Source organism: Pelodiscus sinensis, chromosome 14, assembly GCF_049634645.1.
Source record: "Pelodiscus sinensis isolate JC-2024 chromosome 14, ASM4963464v1, whole genome shotgun sequence".
Taxonomy (NCBI): Eukaryota; Metazoa; Chordata; order Testudines; family Trionychidae; genus Pelodiscus; species Pelodiscus sinensis.
In genome coordinates, this window is record NC_134724.1 from 15,305,872 (window position 1) to 15,323,320 (window position 17,449).

The window sequence follows — 17,449 nt, forward strand, 5'->3', positions numbered from 1 at the left end:
AACATACATAAACAGAGAGGGGGAGGGGTTGGTGGAAAAAACTTTAGAATTTTATAATAAAATTTTATAATTCCAATATAATGTGCCAGAGAATAAGTTATAGCATATTAAATTTTGGCACCGTCACATATAAGGTCTGAATTAATGCCCCCTCATTCACGGTCTATCAGGTCTTATTCCTCAAACAGCATAGTTTTGGAAAGGGTCTCTTTCACAGCAATTATGTTTACTGTCTCTACATTCTACCCACCCCATTGTCTTCTTGTGATCAAAGCGGCATCCTTGTAAACCCCAGGTGAGATCACTTGTGAAATCCGTCAGCATTTATTATGTTCCTACAGCGACGGATCTTCCCTCCACCCACTTTTTAGGTGCCTTCAGGTTCCCCTTGGAGGCCAGTCCTCTTCATTTCAAGCCCCCTAGAGTGCCTCCCACTGGCACTGGAAGGTTGGCTATGACTCCCATCACAACTGATTAACATGGTGTTGTCTACAGAGCGATGCAAAATGCTTTTGCCTCCAATGGGCTACCAGAGGCTAGCTCTGAAATTCTTATTCCAAGATGGCTGCAGAAGTGTAGAAGTGAATTCTGGTCCCTATCACCCATGAACCTCCATATCAAGCTCTTCAGGAATCAGGACGTTCCATATATTTTTGCTTGGGAGATGAGGATTAAACTAAACTGACAGGATTAAACTAAATATGCCCGTGGCTCAGAAACACTATGTCAGCATGGTGGAGATAGGTGTCTTGATTCTAACAGCGGGGTAAATGTGCTCCATCAAGCCTCACTACCTGACATAGGTCGCATCACAACACAGCTTCATGAGGCTAAGAGAAGATGATGAAACTGCCCTAGTCCAAGAATTAACATGTTCAGAGAGATTTTGCTTGGAATCAGGTTTGTCAGAGGTGAAAGCTGGCACTAGAACTGGTGGCAAGGCTAATTTCAAATGACGCTGCAATCAATGCAAAGGACTTTTTTAAAGAGGGAACTGGGAAGCAGATATTCCAGCAAAGCAGCTCCCAGTTTCGTCCATTTGCCAGTGAGATGACTGATCTGTTATCAAAATGGCAGCACAGCATGAAACCAGAAATGCCCATGGGAGTAGGGAACAGACACCATCCCCGCGTGATGTAACTGTAAGTGGTGGTTCAAGGTGTCAACACACTTCAGAGCAAGATGGTTTGAGAGAAACAAGTTTCTGAAGAGTTCCAACACCACGGTGACAGACAGATGCAAGGACCTGAGCAGAACAGGACACATTCTTTACACTGCTGTCATTATATTTAATCTCATTATAGTGCCTAGAGGTCCCGACCAGCTTTATGGCCTCATTGTTCAAAGTGCTGCACATGGTTAGCTCCAGAAAGCTACAGCCTAATGAGAGCCGAGAACGAAGTGCTTTGATCCCTATCTGCTAGAGATAGAGACACTGGGAGATCTACCACACACCAAATTGCACACAGGAAGTCTGTGACAAAGACAGGATCAGCATCCATACTCTCAAGTCCCTTTGTAGTGCATTAACCACATGATGCACTACAAGCCTCCCTGTACTACTGTAACAGGCATCAGTTCTCTGGCAGGTTTGGATTCCAGAAGAAGCAGCTAGGCCTGCAGCAGAGAGCATGAGTCTAAGAGGCACGAGGTCTCCAACTCCGATCCTTGCTCTGACACTGTGTAGCCTTGGGCAATCACTTCATATCTCTGCAGCTCTATTCCCCACCTGTAACACAGGGCTAACACTCCCCGGCCTACCTTAGCAGGGCAGGTGAAGATGCTTGTGTGGTGTGTTGAAGATGGACTTAGAGATACTGAGGAGTATCACAGCAGTTGGAAATTCATTACTGGGCTCTTGGAATGTTCTTCAAATGAGTTAAGTGGCCAGCTCTCTGGGAAAAGCCAGACTGTCTAAAGTCTGCACTGAACAGGTCTCTCCTTTGGCCTGGAGAACAGTAGCTGTAAAAACACAGAGCTTGCCTGTGCTGCTGTTCCAGCTAAATGAGGAGATGCTCGAAAGTGATTCAGTCTGAGTAACGATTGGAAATAAACATGCCACCCAGTCACTGCTGCTGATTAGCATGGCAGCTGGGACGTGTGCCAACACACAGTGGACAAAGTAGAGAGGAGAGCATGGGGAAGGTAGGGAATCAGAGGGAACATTAATACTATTTATTATACCTAGACAACTCTTTACAGAAGAATTGGATCCCTTGGTAAACTGAGCACAAGCACACAATGTGTTTTCACACAGCTAATGTATACATCTAGGAACAAAGAATGTCGGCCATACTTACTCTTAGGGGGGCTCTATTTTGGGAAGCTGTGGCTCTGGAAAGATTTGAAGCTTGTGGTGCATAATCAGCTGAACATGAGCTCCCAGTATGAAGCTATGGAGAAAAGCCCTAATGGGATCTTGGGCATAAACAGGGAAATCTTGAGTAGAAGTAGAGAGGTTATTTTACTGCTGTATCTGGTACTGGTGCGACTGCTGCTGGAACCCCACATCCAGTTCTGGTGCCGACATTTCAAGAAGGACGGGCAATAAATTGGAATGAGTTCAGAGAAGAGCCATGAAAATGGTTAAAAGGATTAGAACACCTGCCTTAGAATGACTGACTCAGAGAGAAAAACTGAGTGAGCTTAACAAAGGGGTGGTAACTTGATTGCAGTCTAGAAGTATCGACACTGGGAACACATCTCACATTCAGGCTAGCAGGGCAAGGTATAACGTGAGCCAATGGCTGAACATTAAAGCTAGATAAATTCAAACTGTAAATAAACATATGTTTTTAATGGTGAGAACAGCTAACCATTGGACCAACCTACCGAGGATCATAGTGGATTCTCCATGATTAGCCAGTTTTAAATCAAGATGGGCTGTTTTTCTAAAAGATCTGCTCTAGGAATTATTGGGGGGGAAGTTCTCTGCCCTGTGTTACACAGGAGGTCATACTAGATGATCACGGTGGTGTCTTCTGGCCTTGGAATCTGTCAAAAATAGACCAGGGCTACTGCTGTGAGGAATTATAATTGAAAGGCCTGCTCCCCAGAGATGCTGAGCATCCTAATGTCCTTGCAGCACAAACGGGAGTTGAGAGGTGCTGAGAACTGGCAGATCAGACCTTTACTTACAGAACAGATAGAAATGGACCACGTCCCCTTGCACAGTGTGGACCTGGGCCAAAATAAGGATGTAAATATCAGTAAAAACAGTTAAAGGATTAAATTTATATCGTTTAACCATTTAAGCATTAGCGGGTTGGTGCAGGGCAGCCAGGGCTGGGGTCCCACTGGGGCTGTGGTGACAGAGGTTTGGGGATGGGTTTGGGGCTGATCCAACGTGCCTGTGACTGGGGTCTCGTGTGCCTGCTGGAGCTTCTCTGGCGCAGTTGGGGCTCTGCTTGCCATCCACATGGACCCACCTGTCACCCCAACACAAGTTCAAATTAGCAGGTCTAGCGAAGAGCAACTCATTCCAACTGAGAGAGCACCCCAAACGGCACCAGTAGACCTGCTCCTCATGAGGACTGAGGGAAGTCAACAGGAGTGTGGGTTCCCATTGACCTCCCGCTGTGTGGATGTCGCCAAAAACAATTTAAGATACTTCGACTCCAGCTGTGTAATTAACGTAGCTGGAGTTGCGTATCTTAAGTCGACTTTCCCCTTCCGTGTCGACCTGGCCTCACAGAAATACAATTAAATAGCAATAGCACCACGCATTGCCTGGGAGATGGGGGAGAACTCAGGAAAGAATGATTTGCTATGAATGTATTTGATTCCTTTTTATAACTCTTAGGTCACTTGAAAGGACTGAGCATGGAGGAGGAAAGAAGAGGTGTGGCACCCAGGATCAGGAACAGTGAGAAGCCCTGGGGTTGCTTGGTGCAGGAGACCAGAGTTAAACTTTGCTCCTTATAGAACAGATTAGCCTGGCAGCTTTAGAGAGAGGCCCAGAAATAAGGACAAGTGATTTTTGTGAAAAGCAATTGGACACTATCAAAACAATCTGAAGTCTGGTGCTCTGTTTATTTATCCATTCAGCCTGAGCTCGTGAATAAACGCTCACAGCCATATAGTGCACAGTAGTGTAAACAATACAGCACATGGCAAGGATGCAGTGTTACACAAGGCGACACACAAACCTCACAAGCATTGCCTGGGTCAAGTGTCCACGGTCCTTGAAAATGTGTATGCGTGTGAGCTGGAAGAGTGCTTCTAGCGTCTGAGTGCCTTTATGAAATGTCAATACCATGAGTGCAGCGTTCCTCAGCAATAGCACCGATCTCTAGGCTGTGCAGTATCCAGGGGAGGAGTCATGGGTCATTCTCCTGCCTTTATCGAGAGATAACCTTGCAATGCCTCTCCAGAATATTTATCTAGCCCAAAGATCTTCACAGAGCACACACAGCCCTCATTCTTTCATCTCGCCCTGGAATGCAGTTGGCTCTGGGGTGGAATACACTGCTTGTTAACAGCACTCAGCAATTCTACCAAACGAGCCAGAAAGTGAGGCAGAGAATTATCCTGCATCCAAATCAAAAACAGAAAGGGAACCTCATGCAATCAGGATATGCTTTCCCAGACTAGAAGGTGGTCTGAGGCCATGTTCATAAAGTATATCTCTGCCGAGATGCCAAAGTGAATGGCCCAGGTGGTCTAAGTTAACCACATCACAGACGCTGGCAATGGAGGTTTGTTGGCTCATCCACCCCATCTTCCTCTCAAGCAAAATAGTTACCTACACATTTGGTTCAATGGGCCTTTACATCTCTGATGTCCATAAATTTGTCTCCTTCAGCCACACATCTACATTAGCAGAGAAGCGACAGCCACAGAAGATACAAATCCCCAGTGAGGTAGGAGGCAGCCCATGTATTCAGCATTCAAAAGCCAAACAATCTATCACTCCACTACCCTGCTATCTGGAGAGGGCAGGAAACACCAAGATGACCCCATTATGTCTGTACTTACCAATCTGGCTTCAGTTTGTACAAACATGTCTGCTTTATCAAAGGCCCCTATCCCCACGCTGGTAAGCCTTGCCAAGGGAGAAACTCAGGGATGGGAATGGTGTCTCAGCTGGCCTACGAATGCATTTAAAGCACACAGAAGTCTCCAGAAGACAGATTGGAGGAAAAAGAAAACACAGGCTACGGGCAGAGACAGCAATTATTAATACTCTAAATGGAATTCTGACTCCTTAAGCTTTATTTAAGAGTGCACCTGGCTCTATAATTACAGGGACTTAATCTGTTTTCTTTACTACCCAATAAATAAGACGCACTCAGTTACTCTCTGCAAATACAAACCGGCGCTTTACAGATTGGCTGACGGAGAGCCAGTGATTCAGGGAAGTGTTTAGAGGGAGTCACTCACTATTAGTGGGAGACCTGAGACCGGGGGATAGAACACAATGGGATTCACAGAGAAGGACTCGGTTCTCAGGCCAAAGAAAGGAGCTGGGGGTGAGGGCGGGGAACCAGCATTGGCTGTTAGGGGGTGCAAGGGAGGCTGAAGGGACTTACGCCTCTGGGACCAGCATCAGCCAATCTGAATGGCAGGGAGGGTTTCTGGTGACACTGTCAGGCTCCCTGCTGGTTAGGAGGCCTATGGGCCTGATGCGAGGGAAGGAGCAGACAAACAAATACATTAATATGGAACTCACACTGGTCTGTAGCACTGTGCTTCTCTCCTCTCTAGTTTGCCTTCCCAGGCCAGCCCTCAGAGCCTTCCCCAACAGCCCTAAGAATGGCAATGGCATCCGTTTCTTCAGAAAACACCACCTGATTATTTTTATTGTCAGTTTTATTACTGCCCTTTTCTTTTTCTCTCTTGGGGATAAATCTGGAGCCAATCAAGTGAGCCAGATTGGCAGCCCTGGCACTGATGGCCTCTGCCCATGGGGCAGACTCAGGAAGGAGAGCTTCCTAGATGCCATCCCGTTCTATGGAGTGTTTCAGCCCCGAGATGGAAGGAGACATTTGGGGTTTCAACGTCCAGAGCCTGGTCGCTCCTGGGCCTCTCTGCTGAGGCCCTCACAATGGCAGGGCATGGAGTGTCATAAGCAGGGTTTTGTGGTAGCCCAACAGATGTGTTTCATAAAGTTCCTGGATTCCTTGTCTTCCACCCCTCAGAGATTTCTTTCCTCTTACATGCCAAGGGTGCATAACATTAACAGATGGAGGCGGATCTGTCCTTTGGCAGATGGGCAGAGGGAAGGTATAGTTCCGCCAACAAGAGAAACATAAATCTTACATCTACTCCCTCCCATCCTGATGCAGGGCATGTCTCCCACTGCACAGAGAACTCTGGGCTCCTGGCATAGGCAACACTGTACTTTGGGAGGGAGAGGTTTATTGCAGCTCCATCTCTTGCAGATCCCAGGATGGACATACAGTGAGTGTGTCTTCCTGGACCTCACTGTAGAAGCTCTGCCTGAAAGCTTGGGGAAGGGGGAGGGAGTAGAGGGCTGAGAGATGGTTTCCCCTCCAGCTACTTTGGTGTATGGGCCTCGTTTGTACATACCTTTGCAGCTGGGAATCTCAGATCCTTAGACCTTGGTGTGTCCATGTCAGGGACAGCACACTCTCCAACTTGAGAGGGGAGGGCAGATGCGTTAGCCCGAGAGGTTCCCCGCATCCTACCAGCTCTGATTGGAAATTCTGCCCTCCCAGCTCCAGAAGAGACTGGGGAAGTAGCAGGATGTGCTCAGTCCTTTCTCCCCAGGGCCCTATAATTCAGTTACCTGAGCCATGGCAAGAGAAGGATGGACACCGTGAGTCAGAGGATCCAGACCCTGCTCCCCAGAGAACATGATGGGAACAGGGGGCACCAAAGGGCCCTCAAATTTAGCAATGACGCCATCTCACAGTCTCCTTGGGAAAACCTGGCGCCCCAAGACTGAGTTGATCCCATAAAGCGCCAACCGACCCTCTGCTCAACTGAACTGCTCTGAAACTGTTTGGCTGGGGAGTCTCTGCTGACCTGACCCTTTGTTCCTGGTGCCAAGGCCTGAAGCTCTCATGGGACCCCTGAGGCCCATGCACGCTACACGTCAGATGCACAGCACCCAAAGTAGACCTCTCCTGGGGAGTGTTGCTCCAGAGAAAGCCTGGTGTTAGCCAAGAGAACACCCAATACTTCTCAATAAAGGGGCCAGCAACTAGAACCACTGTGGGACCTTTGCCCAACAGTGAGGCCTCCAGAGTCTTGGCAACACCTGCCATAGGCCAAGCATCTGAATCGGACTCAGGTCAGATCCAAAGATGTCCCCCTGCAATAGCTGGCCAGCTGTACCTTGCAGCGAGGCCCAGGCCAGCCACCGGATTTGAATTGCAGAGCATACGTACCCCCAGTGGCCTCAGTCCTGTTACCAGTGGGCCAGAGACAACCACTTTATAAATACCACTACCCCATTTGAGGCTAATTGTCCCCTTGCTGACAAACTCTGCAGCACCAAAGACTGAATAGGCCAATAGACCTAGTTCTGCTCTCTCCCAAAAGTGGGCTAAGGCTATTTATGGATCTATTCTCCACCTTCCTAGGGTTTGTTTTCATCAGGCATCCATTGCTCACCCCTGCACATCACACACCAAGGACCATGCACAGGGCTAACCTCGCAAGGGCAACTATGGGCCATAAGAAGGCACTGGAGTATTCAGAGACATGGAGCAACTGAGTGCTGCAAAACCTCTCATTTTCCCTTTTTTACTCTGTGCAGGGAAAACTCGTTCAGAGCCATTGTTTTAAATAAACCCCAGCAAAGCAGAGCTCCTGCAATTAGAGCTGGAGTAAGTGATCATCTTGTGATTGCACAGCTGGGGTCTGGAGACTTGTAAATGCACCGAGAAAGGAACAGAAATAGAAGGAGCTGGGAGAAGGCAGAAAAACCCAGCCTGTCTGACGGAGGGAACCTCTCTCAAACCCCCGGGGGAAGGGAGAGAGATGATACAGTGGTAGATGATGTTGGGATTTTTTCCCAGAGAGAAAAAAACACCACCAACCAGTAAAGTAGTATAAATCGGTATGCAAGCTTCCCCAGGTACAAGTCTGCTGCTATCCCTCAACCCCAGCATCCAGCACCCACTGTGATACCCTTTAAGAACATAAGAGCGGCCATACTAAGTCAAACCAAAGGTCCATCTAGCCCAGTATCCTGTCTGCCGACATTGGACAGGGAGTGAACAGAACAGGTAATCATCATGTGATCCCTCTCCTGTCACCCATTTCCAGCCTCTGACAAACAGAGGCTAGGGACACCATTCCTACACATTCTGGTTCATAGCCATTGATGGACCAAATCTAAATGAATGTATCTAGTTCCTTTTTGAACCCTGTGAAAGTCTTGGTCTTCACAGCCTCTTCTGGCAAGGAGTTCCACAGGCTGACCATGCACTGTGTGAAGAAAAACTTCCCTTTGTTTTAAACCTGCTATCTATTCATTTCATTTGGGCTATGTCTAGACTGCAGGCTTCTTTCGAAAGAGGCTCTTTCGAAAGATCGCGTCTAGACTGCAGGCGGATCTTTCGAAAGAGAAATCCGCTTTTTCGAAAGAGAGCACCCAGCGAGTCTGGATGTTCTCTTTTGAAGACGGCCTCTTTACATTGAAGAACGCCTTCTTTCGAAAGAGGAACTTTCGAAAGAAGGCGTTATTCCTCGTGAAATGAGGTTTACCGCCATCGAAAGAAAAGCCGCGTTCTTTCGAAATAATTTTGCAAGAACGCGGCTTGAGTCTGGACGCAGGGGAAGTTTTTTCGGGAAAAGGCTACTTTTCCCGAAAAAACCCCTGAGTCTGGACACGGCCTAGGTGACCCGTAGTTCTTATGTTATAGGAACAAGTACATAATTTTTCCTTATTCACTTGTTCCACACCAGTTATGATTTTATAAACCTCTATCATATCCCCCCTTAGTGTCCTCTTTTCTAAAGGGAAAATCCCAGTCTTTTTAATCTTTCTTCATATGGCACTCATTCCAAACCCCTAATCATTTTTGTTGCACTTTTCTGCACCTTTTCCAGTGGCAATATATCTTTTTGGAGATGAGGTGACCACTTCTGTATTCAGTATTCAAGATGTGGGCATCCCATGGATTTAAATAGAGTCAGTAAGATATTCTCTGTTTTATTCTCTATCCCTTTTTTAATGATTCCTAACATTCTATTTGATTTTTTGACTGCTGCTGCACATTGAGTGGTTGTTTTCAGAGAACTATCCACAATTTCTCCAAGATCTGTCTCTAGAGAGGTTGTATCTAAATTAGTCCCCATCATATTATATGTATAGTTGGGATTATTTTTTCCAATGTGCATTATTTTACGTTTATCGACATTACATTTAATTTGCCATTTTGTTACCCAATCACTTCTGGGCTGGGCCGTAACACCCCTGTGCCCCACCATCTTCTCCACTCAGCCTCTCACTATTTTCTCACTCAAGCATTTGGTGTACACTGCCTCAGAATCCATTTGCAAAGCATCCAACCTCTCCCCCAACATACACACAGAGACAAGACCCCACCAAGTGGTTGGCATGGTGATAGGGGAAACTCTCCAGGGAGCAGACAGGTAATTCCAAAGATGATCCAAGACACTACAGGCAGAAAGTAACTGTGACCAGAAGGCATGGAGAGGACCCTACGCACGATGCAGTGTCGGAACAAACAATGAAAAGCAGGGGCTGTGCCTGTTTTTGGACAGGAGTACAGCAATCAGAAGAACAGACGTAATCCTTCTCTCAAGCCCCACGCTCCCATGTGAAGAACTAAGCATGCCCAGAACATAATACCAAAACCCTGCTACTTAGTTTAAACAAGAAAAAAGTTAAGGATATTAACTGAACAATGCCATTACCTACAGCAGCAGACCCAAGAACTTCAAGGCAAGGAAAAGATCCTCAAGTTAAGGAGGTTTACATCTTACATGGCCTACAGTAAACAAACATTTTGCAACCTTCCCGCTACCCCAGACTAAAAGTGATTTGTTCAACCATCTCAAACTGCAAAACTCTCTCTAAAAGAGAAGCAGTAATTGTGTGTGTACAGACTCATGGCACATATTGATCAGCCTCAAAATCAAGCTCATCTACATAACTTTACCATGAAGCAATAATTTTGCTTCTTGCCTAGACAATATTACCTGTAAGAATCAGCAACCATAGCCACCTTGACCAATAATTCAAAGTCAAGTAATAAATGCATTACATGGTTTCCCCATTCAATAGTACCCCATCAAAGAAAATATTTAGAAAGCACAACCAAAACAGCCAAGAGGATACATTAAAAAAAAATCAATGGGTCGGAATTTAAACTGCTTTCTTGTGATAAAATCTGCATTTCTTTAGGCTTAGTGAAAACTGTGTGTGTTTATTAGGTGGGCAGTTCAAGTTCTATGATGTCCTTAACTACTCATGTGTTTGATTTTTAAGTGCTTTCATTTTGTAAAGAACCTGTTAGGTAAGTACATTGCTGTCACTTAGCAACTGCAACTAGCTTTCACAATGAAACTTTCAGGCATTTGTGTTAATGTGAGGAAAGTGTACCCCACTGTGCCATCACCCATCTCTTGTTGTCAGAAACATGCCCATACAGGTGGCAACACGTGCTCACAGAACCAGATGGGAGGGAGGGTTAGTTATAACCAGTTTTCATTGAAATGGCTGACAGCATACAATTCAGAGCAGCGGTTAGCTACACCTAGGGCCCTACCACGTTCTTGGCCATGAAAAAACGTGTAAAGGAACTTGAAATCCACTCTCTTCCTGGGAAATCTGGGATTGTGTGTGCTTTTATCCTATACTGTGCAGATTTCACAGGCGAGACCAGCATTTCTCAAATTGGGGGTCCTGACCTAAAAGGAAGTTGCAGGGTGGGTCACACTGTTATTTTAGGAGGTTCACAGTATTGCCACCCTCACTTCTGTTCTGCCTTCAGAGCTAGGTGGCTGGAGAGTGTCAGCTGCTGGCCAGGCAACCAGCTCTGAAGACAGCACTCCACCAGCTGTAGCGCAGAAGTAAACATGCCAATACCATACCATGCCACCCTTACTTCTGGGTTGCTTCCTGGAGAGTGGTGGCTTCTGACTGAGGGTCCAGGTCTGCAGGCAGCAGTAAGGGTGGCAGCACCATACCATACCTTGCCATCCATATGTCTGTGCTGCTGCTGGCAGCATCCCTGCCCACAAAGTTAGGCTCCTGGTCAGCAGCTGCTGCTCTCCAGCTGCCCAGCACTGAAGTCAGTGCTGCTATCAGCACCAGTGCAGAAAGGGAGCAGTGCCTTGTGGTCTCCAGCCACCCTTTCTTGGGTCATGACCCCTACAATTACAACAGGACATTTCCTATTTAAATAGCTGCAGTCATGAAATGTACAATTTTTAAAATCCAATTACTCTAAAACTGACCAAAATGGACCATGAATTTGGTAAGACCCTAGCTATATTCCTCCCCCCCACCTTCCAAAACACATGGGCTCACACACAAGGCACCAAAATTCTCACAATAATCAAGCCCACTTCTAGCCTTTACACTGGAGCTCAGAGGGGTCTCATCCTGTATCACTCACTCCAGGCCTTCGATGCGCTTTGCACCTGTGCTGGTATTCCAGCCTTTTCTGAAGAGAAATGTTGCCCCTCGGCCTCCAGTGCTTGTACTTTCCATGGGATACAGCCCAGCCTTCTCAGGTACTCCTCCGAAAAACTGAATGCTATTTACTGGCTTGAATCCTTCCAAATTCCAGAGCCCCACTTCCTTACCATCTCTGCTTATCTTCCAATAACCTCCAGCAGGCAATCTCTGGGCTTGCCCCCAGGGCCACCTCAAATGCCCATTTAACAAGTCAATAATTAGGAGCACAGCTGCCAGCCACCTCCCTGAAGTGACAGAAAAATCTGTGTCTGCAAAGCCTGCTGTACCTGTTAAATGTTAATGAACGGTGCAGGCTCAGGCTGTGCATGAGGGCATGCTGCCACCACCCACCACCCGCAGTCCCCTGAACTCCACACACAGGGAAACTTCTGCTGGCCGCTGCAGGGGTGCTAATGAGGCAAGCGCTCATTAAAGCCACAATCAAAGCCAACCCAATTCTTAGACACCTAAATATGTCAACCTGCCAGCAGGAGAGAATTGTTCAATGCTCTCACCTTCCCCACACCTCCCTCTCTGTGCCCTTCTCCCCATCCCCTTCACTTTTCTCTTCTATTCCCCTCCTTCATTCACCTGTCATTGCAGCCCAGAGCTTTCCCCTGAGGAGTAACCGCATTGGAGATAACCTTTCTATAGGGAACAGCAGTCCAGGGGGACAACGTTACTCACATGTAGTGCAGATGAGGGTTCTTAGCAAAGGCTCGCGGTTGGATGCTGCGAAGTCCTGAGTTCTTGATTGTCCTGGAAGGAGATTTAAAAGGACAGTGATGGCGAAAAGGTTGAGGATCAATGAGCACTCAAAACCCTTTGCTAAACTCAAGGAGATAGTTGAGAGAAAATGCCCATAAAACTGGAAGTGACAGGCTGAGCAAAACCGTTTCAGCAGGGGACGCTCGGGGAGTTAGCAGGCGTGGAGAGGAGGGAATGTTTTAATCTCTCGCCTCAGAAGACCTGGGTAAGGTCACAAAGGGAAAGGACTCTGGTTATCTCGATTTAATCTGATAGATCTAGTACTGTCAAGAGCAGGCAAAGCGTGAGCAGACACTGCACAAGCCTCTCCTAAGCAGCTCTGCCGACGCACGATGCACAGCATTTTTCCCTGCTACTGCAGACATGGACTTCCACCCATGGCATTACCAATGCACTTTGGTCTTCACCAGCCGCATGCCTGCTAATCCAGTCCTAAACTCCCCAAACACATCTCTGCCAGTGCTCCTCAATCTGGACCTGCTATCCCCATGGTCCTTGCTATCTCTGGTCCATAGCATCCTGGGGCCCATTGTTCTAGAGATCTGTGATGGATATAAACATCTACAGGGGAGCTCCGCAGACATTCAACCCAAGGGGAAAACTTTTTGTTTTGAGCGCTAGAGGACAAATGAGGTTTTTCCCAGCAAAATAAGAAGAGCTGAGAAGGATTCTCTTCCTCTCTTGCTTTGTCTGAGCTAAATCAACACTGTGGCCATGATTTCTTAATCTCTTCTATGGGCAAGATACCAGACTCCATGCCAGCTTTCCTAGACTCAATCTCACCCACCCAGAGTTCATAGGCTGGGGATTTATTTGGTGCTCTGCAGCAGTGAAAGTAACTTAACATTTCTTACAGGTACTGTCCTAATGCAACCTCAGTCACTGCCAGCTCTTTAAATAGCTCCCTGCTGGTTTTTGCTGTAGGTTTCCCACTGAAATGAGGTTGGAGACTTTCACCTTAACCCCTGGTGACCATGTCTGCACATTACAGAACCATCACCTAGTATAATTCAGCATCTGCTTGAGAGAGGCAGGCTACATCTACACTATGGCTACGTCTAGACTGCAAGCCTCTTTCGAAAAAGAACGTCTAGACTGCAAGCAGTACTTTCGAAAAAGCAAGCCGCTTTTTCGAAAGAGAGCACCCAGGCAGTCTGGATGCTCTCTTTCGAAAAAGCCCTGTTTACATTCAAGAACGCCTTTTTTTGAAAGAGCACTTTTGAAAAAAGGCGTTCTTCCTCGTGAAATGAGGAGTACCGCCGTCGAAAGAAAAGCCGCATTCTTTCGATTTAATTTCGAAAGAACGCGGCTGTAGTCTAGATGCAGGTGAAGTTTTTTCGAAAAAGGCTACTTTTTTCGAAAAAACCCTGCAGTCTAGACACAGCCTATGAGTTTTCGCAGCAAAAAATATGCTAATGAGGGACTCATTTGCATGAGTTACAATCTCAATTGCATATTTTCTTGCATATTTTTTGCGCTAGGGGTTTTTACGCAAAAACAAGCAGTATGGATGTTTTCTTTTTGCGCAAAAAAATCTTTTTCTGAAAGATCGATATATCTAAGGCTCTTGAGGAAAAAGGGGTTTTGCGCAAAAAGAAAACATCCACACTGCTTGTTTTTGCGCAAAAATGTATCGGCAGAAAATATGCAAATGAGATCATGACTCATCCAAATAAGTCCCTCATTAGCATATTTTTTGCCGAGAAAACTCATAGTGTAGACGTAGCTGCACAGTTTAAGGCACTGGAATGGGATGTGAAAGGTCTGGGTGCTGCTCCTGGCTCTACTCGAGACTTCCTGTGTATCTGACAAAACACTTCCTCTCTCCATACCGCAGCCCCCCCATCTGTAAAATAGGGATTCCACAACATCCCTACTTCCAAAGGGTACGCAGAGGACATGGTGCCTGCAAAGCAGTCCTCTGCTTCAGTGAAAGGGTGTGTGTAAGTTCACAGAGATACAAGGCCGGTGGTTCACATCTTAGGAGAGCAGAGTATGGACCCAGAACTGGACTAGCGGGGGTGATCCAGCTTAGGACTGAAGAGTATTGGCAGAGCTGTGTAAAGCCCCCAGACAGCCTGACCAGGTTCTAGCTAGGACCGGAAGGCACCAGCAGCTGAGAAAAATCAAGGTTCTGCATGAGCCTGGGAGCAGCCCGCTGTGCTCTCTGCATCATAGGGCAGAGGCTGTAGGATGAGAGGAGCAATAGTTCCCTGCTGCCACCTGAACTGGCTGCCCCCTCACCACCCTTCAGGTCTCTCACCCTCATCCAGGCCTGATACTCACAGCCTCTGCAGTCCCGTGTACAGCTCCATGTCTACAGCATTCAGCGTCTGCAAGTTCTTCCAGTTCTCTATGTGTCTGTGGAGAGGAAGGACAGGCTCAGCGCTTGGCACAACAGGACAGTCAGGCTGTTTCAAGCAGGGGAAGTACTGTCTGACACAGGCAGCAAGCAACACCCAGGAAACGACTGATAGCAGCAGTTCTCAAACTTTACCAGCCCGAGCACCCCCATTTTGATGTTAAAATCTTTAAACTCCTCAAGCCCACCCTGCTCAGCTGCAGGCCCCACCCCCACTATACCCCTACTCCAAAGCCCCATTCCTGCACCACACCCCAAAACCTCATCCCCACACCACTTCTTCCCTGCCTCCTTCTGCCTTCTCCCTGCTCTGCCCCCTCCTTCCCAGAACCATTTGCATAACGTGGAACAGCTGATCGCAATGCACAGCGGGGACTAGGAGGGAGGTGGAGGAATTGATCAGTGGGCCCAGCACGAGGACTCTAGCAGACCCACAGGGGTCCATGGATCCCAGTTTAAGAAATGATCTATAGGAGACATTCCTTGGCTTTGCCCAAAGCCCTATGCAGAGTCTGTGGGAAACAGAGGCTATTGCGTTTGCAATCCTCACATAAGCTGTTGCTCCCACACTGTGGAACTCAGGAGGTTTCCATTATAACCCCCTCACATCCAATTTATCTTGTTTTTTTAGTATTATCTCCAATTCTCTGCAGCTTTGGGGGACAAGCCATCACATAAGGACATAAGAATGGCCGTACTGGGTCAGACCAAAGGTCCATCTAGCCCAGTAGCCTGTCTGCCGACAGTGGCCAGCACCAGGTGCCCCAGAGAGGGTGGACTAAAGACAATGATCAAGCGATTTGTCTCCTGCCATCCTTCTCCGGCCTCTGACAAACAGAGGCCAGGGACACCATTTCTATCCCCTGGCTAATTGCCTTTTATGGACCTAACCTCCATGAAATTATCTAGCTTCCCTTTAAACTCTGTTATAGTCCTAGCCTTCACAGCCTCCTCTGGCAAGGAGTTCCACAGGTTGACTATACGCTGTGTAAAGAAGAATTTTCTTTTATTAGTTTTAAACCTGCTCCCCATTAATTTCATTTGGTGTCCTCTAGTTCTTCTATTATGGGAACTAATAAATAACTTTTCTTTATCCGCCCTCTCCACACCACTCATGATTTTATAGACCTCTATCATATCCCCCCTCAGTCTCCTCTTTTCTAAACTGAAAAGTCCCAGTCGCTTTAACCTCTCTTCATATGGGACCCCTTCCAAGCCCCTAATCATTTTAGCTGCCCTTTTCTGAACCCTCTCCAAGGCCAAAATATCTTTTTTGAGGTGAGGAGACCACATCTGTACACAGTATTCAAGATGTGGGCGTACCATAGTTTTATCCAGGGGCAGTAAGATATTCTGTGTCTTATTTTCTATCCTTTTCTTAATAATTCCTAGCATCCTATTTGCCTTTTTGACCGCCACTGCACACTGCATGGAAGTTTTCAGAGAACTATCCACGATAACTCCAAGATCTCTTTCCTGATTTGTCATAGCCACATTAGCCTCCATCATACTGTACGTATAATTGGGGTTATTTTTCCTGATGTGCATTACTTTACACTTATCCACATTAAATTTCACCTTGTGTTTTCTATGGCCCTGTCCTTTAATATTTTATTAAGAGACCCACAGAAACACCAGTGGCCTAATGGTTAATGTAGCCAACTGGGGAGGAGGAGTTTTGGGTGAGTCACTTCCCCTCTGTGTGTCTCTCTCACTCTGCCCACGTGCAAAGCAAAAACAACTCTCGAGATCCCCACAGAAGTGACACTAGCACCGCTAAGCAGAAGGCTAATGTTTTATTTAAAAGTTGGGCCGCTGAGCCCAAAACTGGCAGGAAGAGGGCATTTGCTCCTCCAGCTGAGCTGCCCAGCCCACAGATAAGATCCCTTCCAGGCTCAAATGCACTGAGCTTTGACCCTAACAGATTCACAGCACCCAGTCTCCAATGTGGCCTCGGATGGGTCTGGCCCAGCCAGACCATACAACATTCCCACGTGGAAGAGCCAGAGTTCAGGGCCCAGCTCAGGGCTCCTGGTCCCTGAAGCTTCTGGAAGGCAGACACCCCTCAGAGCAGCTCTCACCCCACACAGACCCCAGGAAAGGATAGCGGGCTCTCCTCTCTCAGACAGCTGATCCACCCAGCAGAATCTGTCTTGACAATAACAGTTCTGATTTCTTGTTTCCAATCAACAGGCTCTTCATGACATAAGAGAAGGGGGCAGCCCTGCCTATAATGGGACACACGGGTATTCAGCGCCTCTGCAGGTCTTTCACCGGGTGAGGGAACAACAGCGTAGGAGACAGTGACAGGTTGCTGGACTATGCAGGAAAGTCAGTGGGGCTCCTGCTACAGGTGACCTCCATGACACTTCAGAACCATTTGTTACACTCAATCACCACTGGACACTCATCTTCAAAAGGCCCTTGGAGCCAGGGGAAATGAAAGGTCACAGGGATCATACAGGGAGGAGGAGCGGAGATGCACCAGAAGGCTTGTGGGGCCAAAGAAGCCTGTTTCTGATCTCCACGGGCAATGTTCAGCTGCTTCACACATGGGACCGGGTTTCTACAAACCCTTTGCCCGCTGCTCGGCAAACTAGAGAATAACCCCCTGAGCAAAGCGGCCACCATCCGCAGGAGCTGTACGTCGGTCGCACATCCCTCTAGCAGAGCCACAGCAAGGGGGAAGAGCACCA

The 17,449-nt window shown here is 47.3% G+C and overlaps 1 protein-coding gene across 6 annotated transcripts in view; it reads right to left on the reverse strand.

Annotated features, from left to right (window-relative positions):
- Positions 1–17,449, reverse strand: part of NTRK3 (neurotrophic receptor tyrosine kinase 3) — a 386,176-nt gene that overhangs the window by 286,902 nt on the left and 81,825 nt on the right. For all 6 annotated transcript variants that reach the window (XR_012895725.1, XM_075897044.1, XM_075897046.1 and 3 more), the window contains exons 2-3: positions 14,678–14,752; positions 12,311–12,382 (exon numbers count right to left, since the gene is read on the reverse strand). Coding sequence is in view for 5 of the 6 variants with exons in the window: in XM_075897044.1 (XP_075753159.1) it covers positions 12,311–12,382; positions 14,678–14,752 (147 nt within the window). In the remaining variant the exon portion in view is untranslated. The remainder of the gene's footprint in view (positions 1–12,310; positions 12,383–14,677; positions 14,753–17,449) is intronic.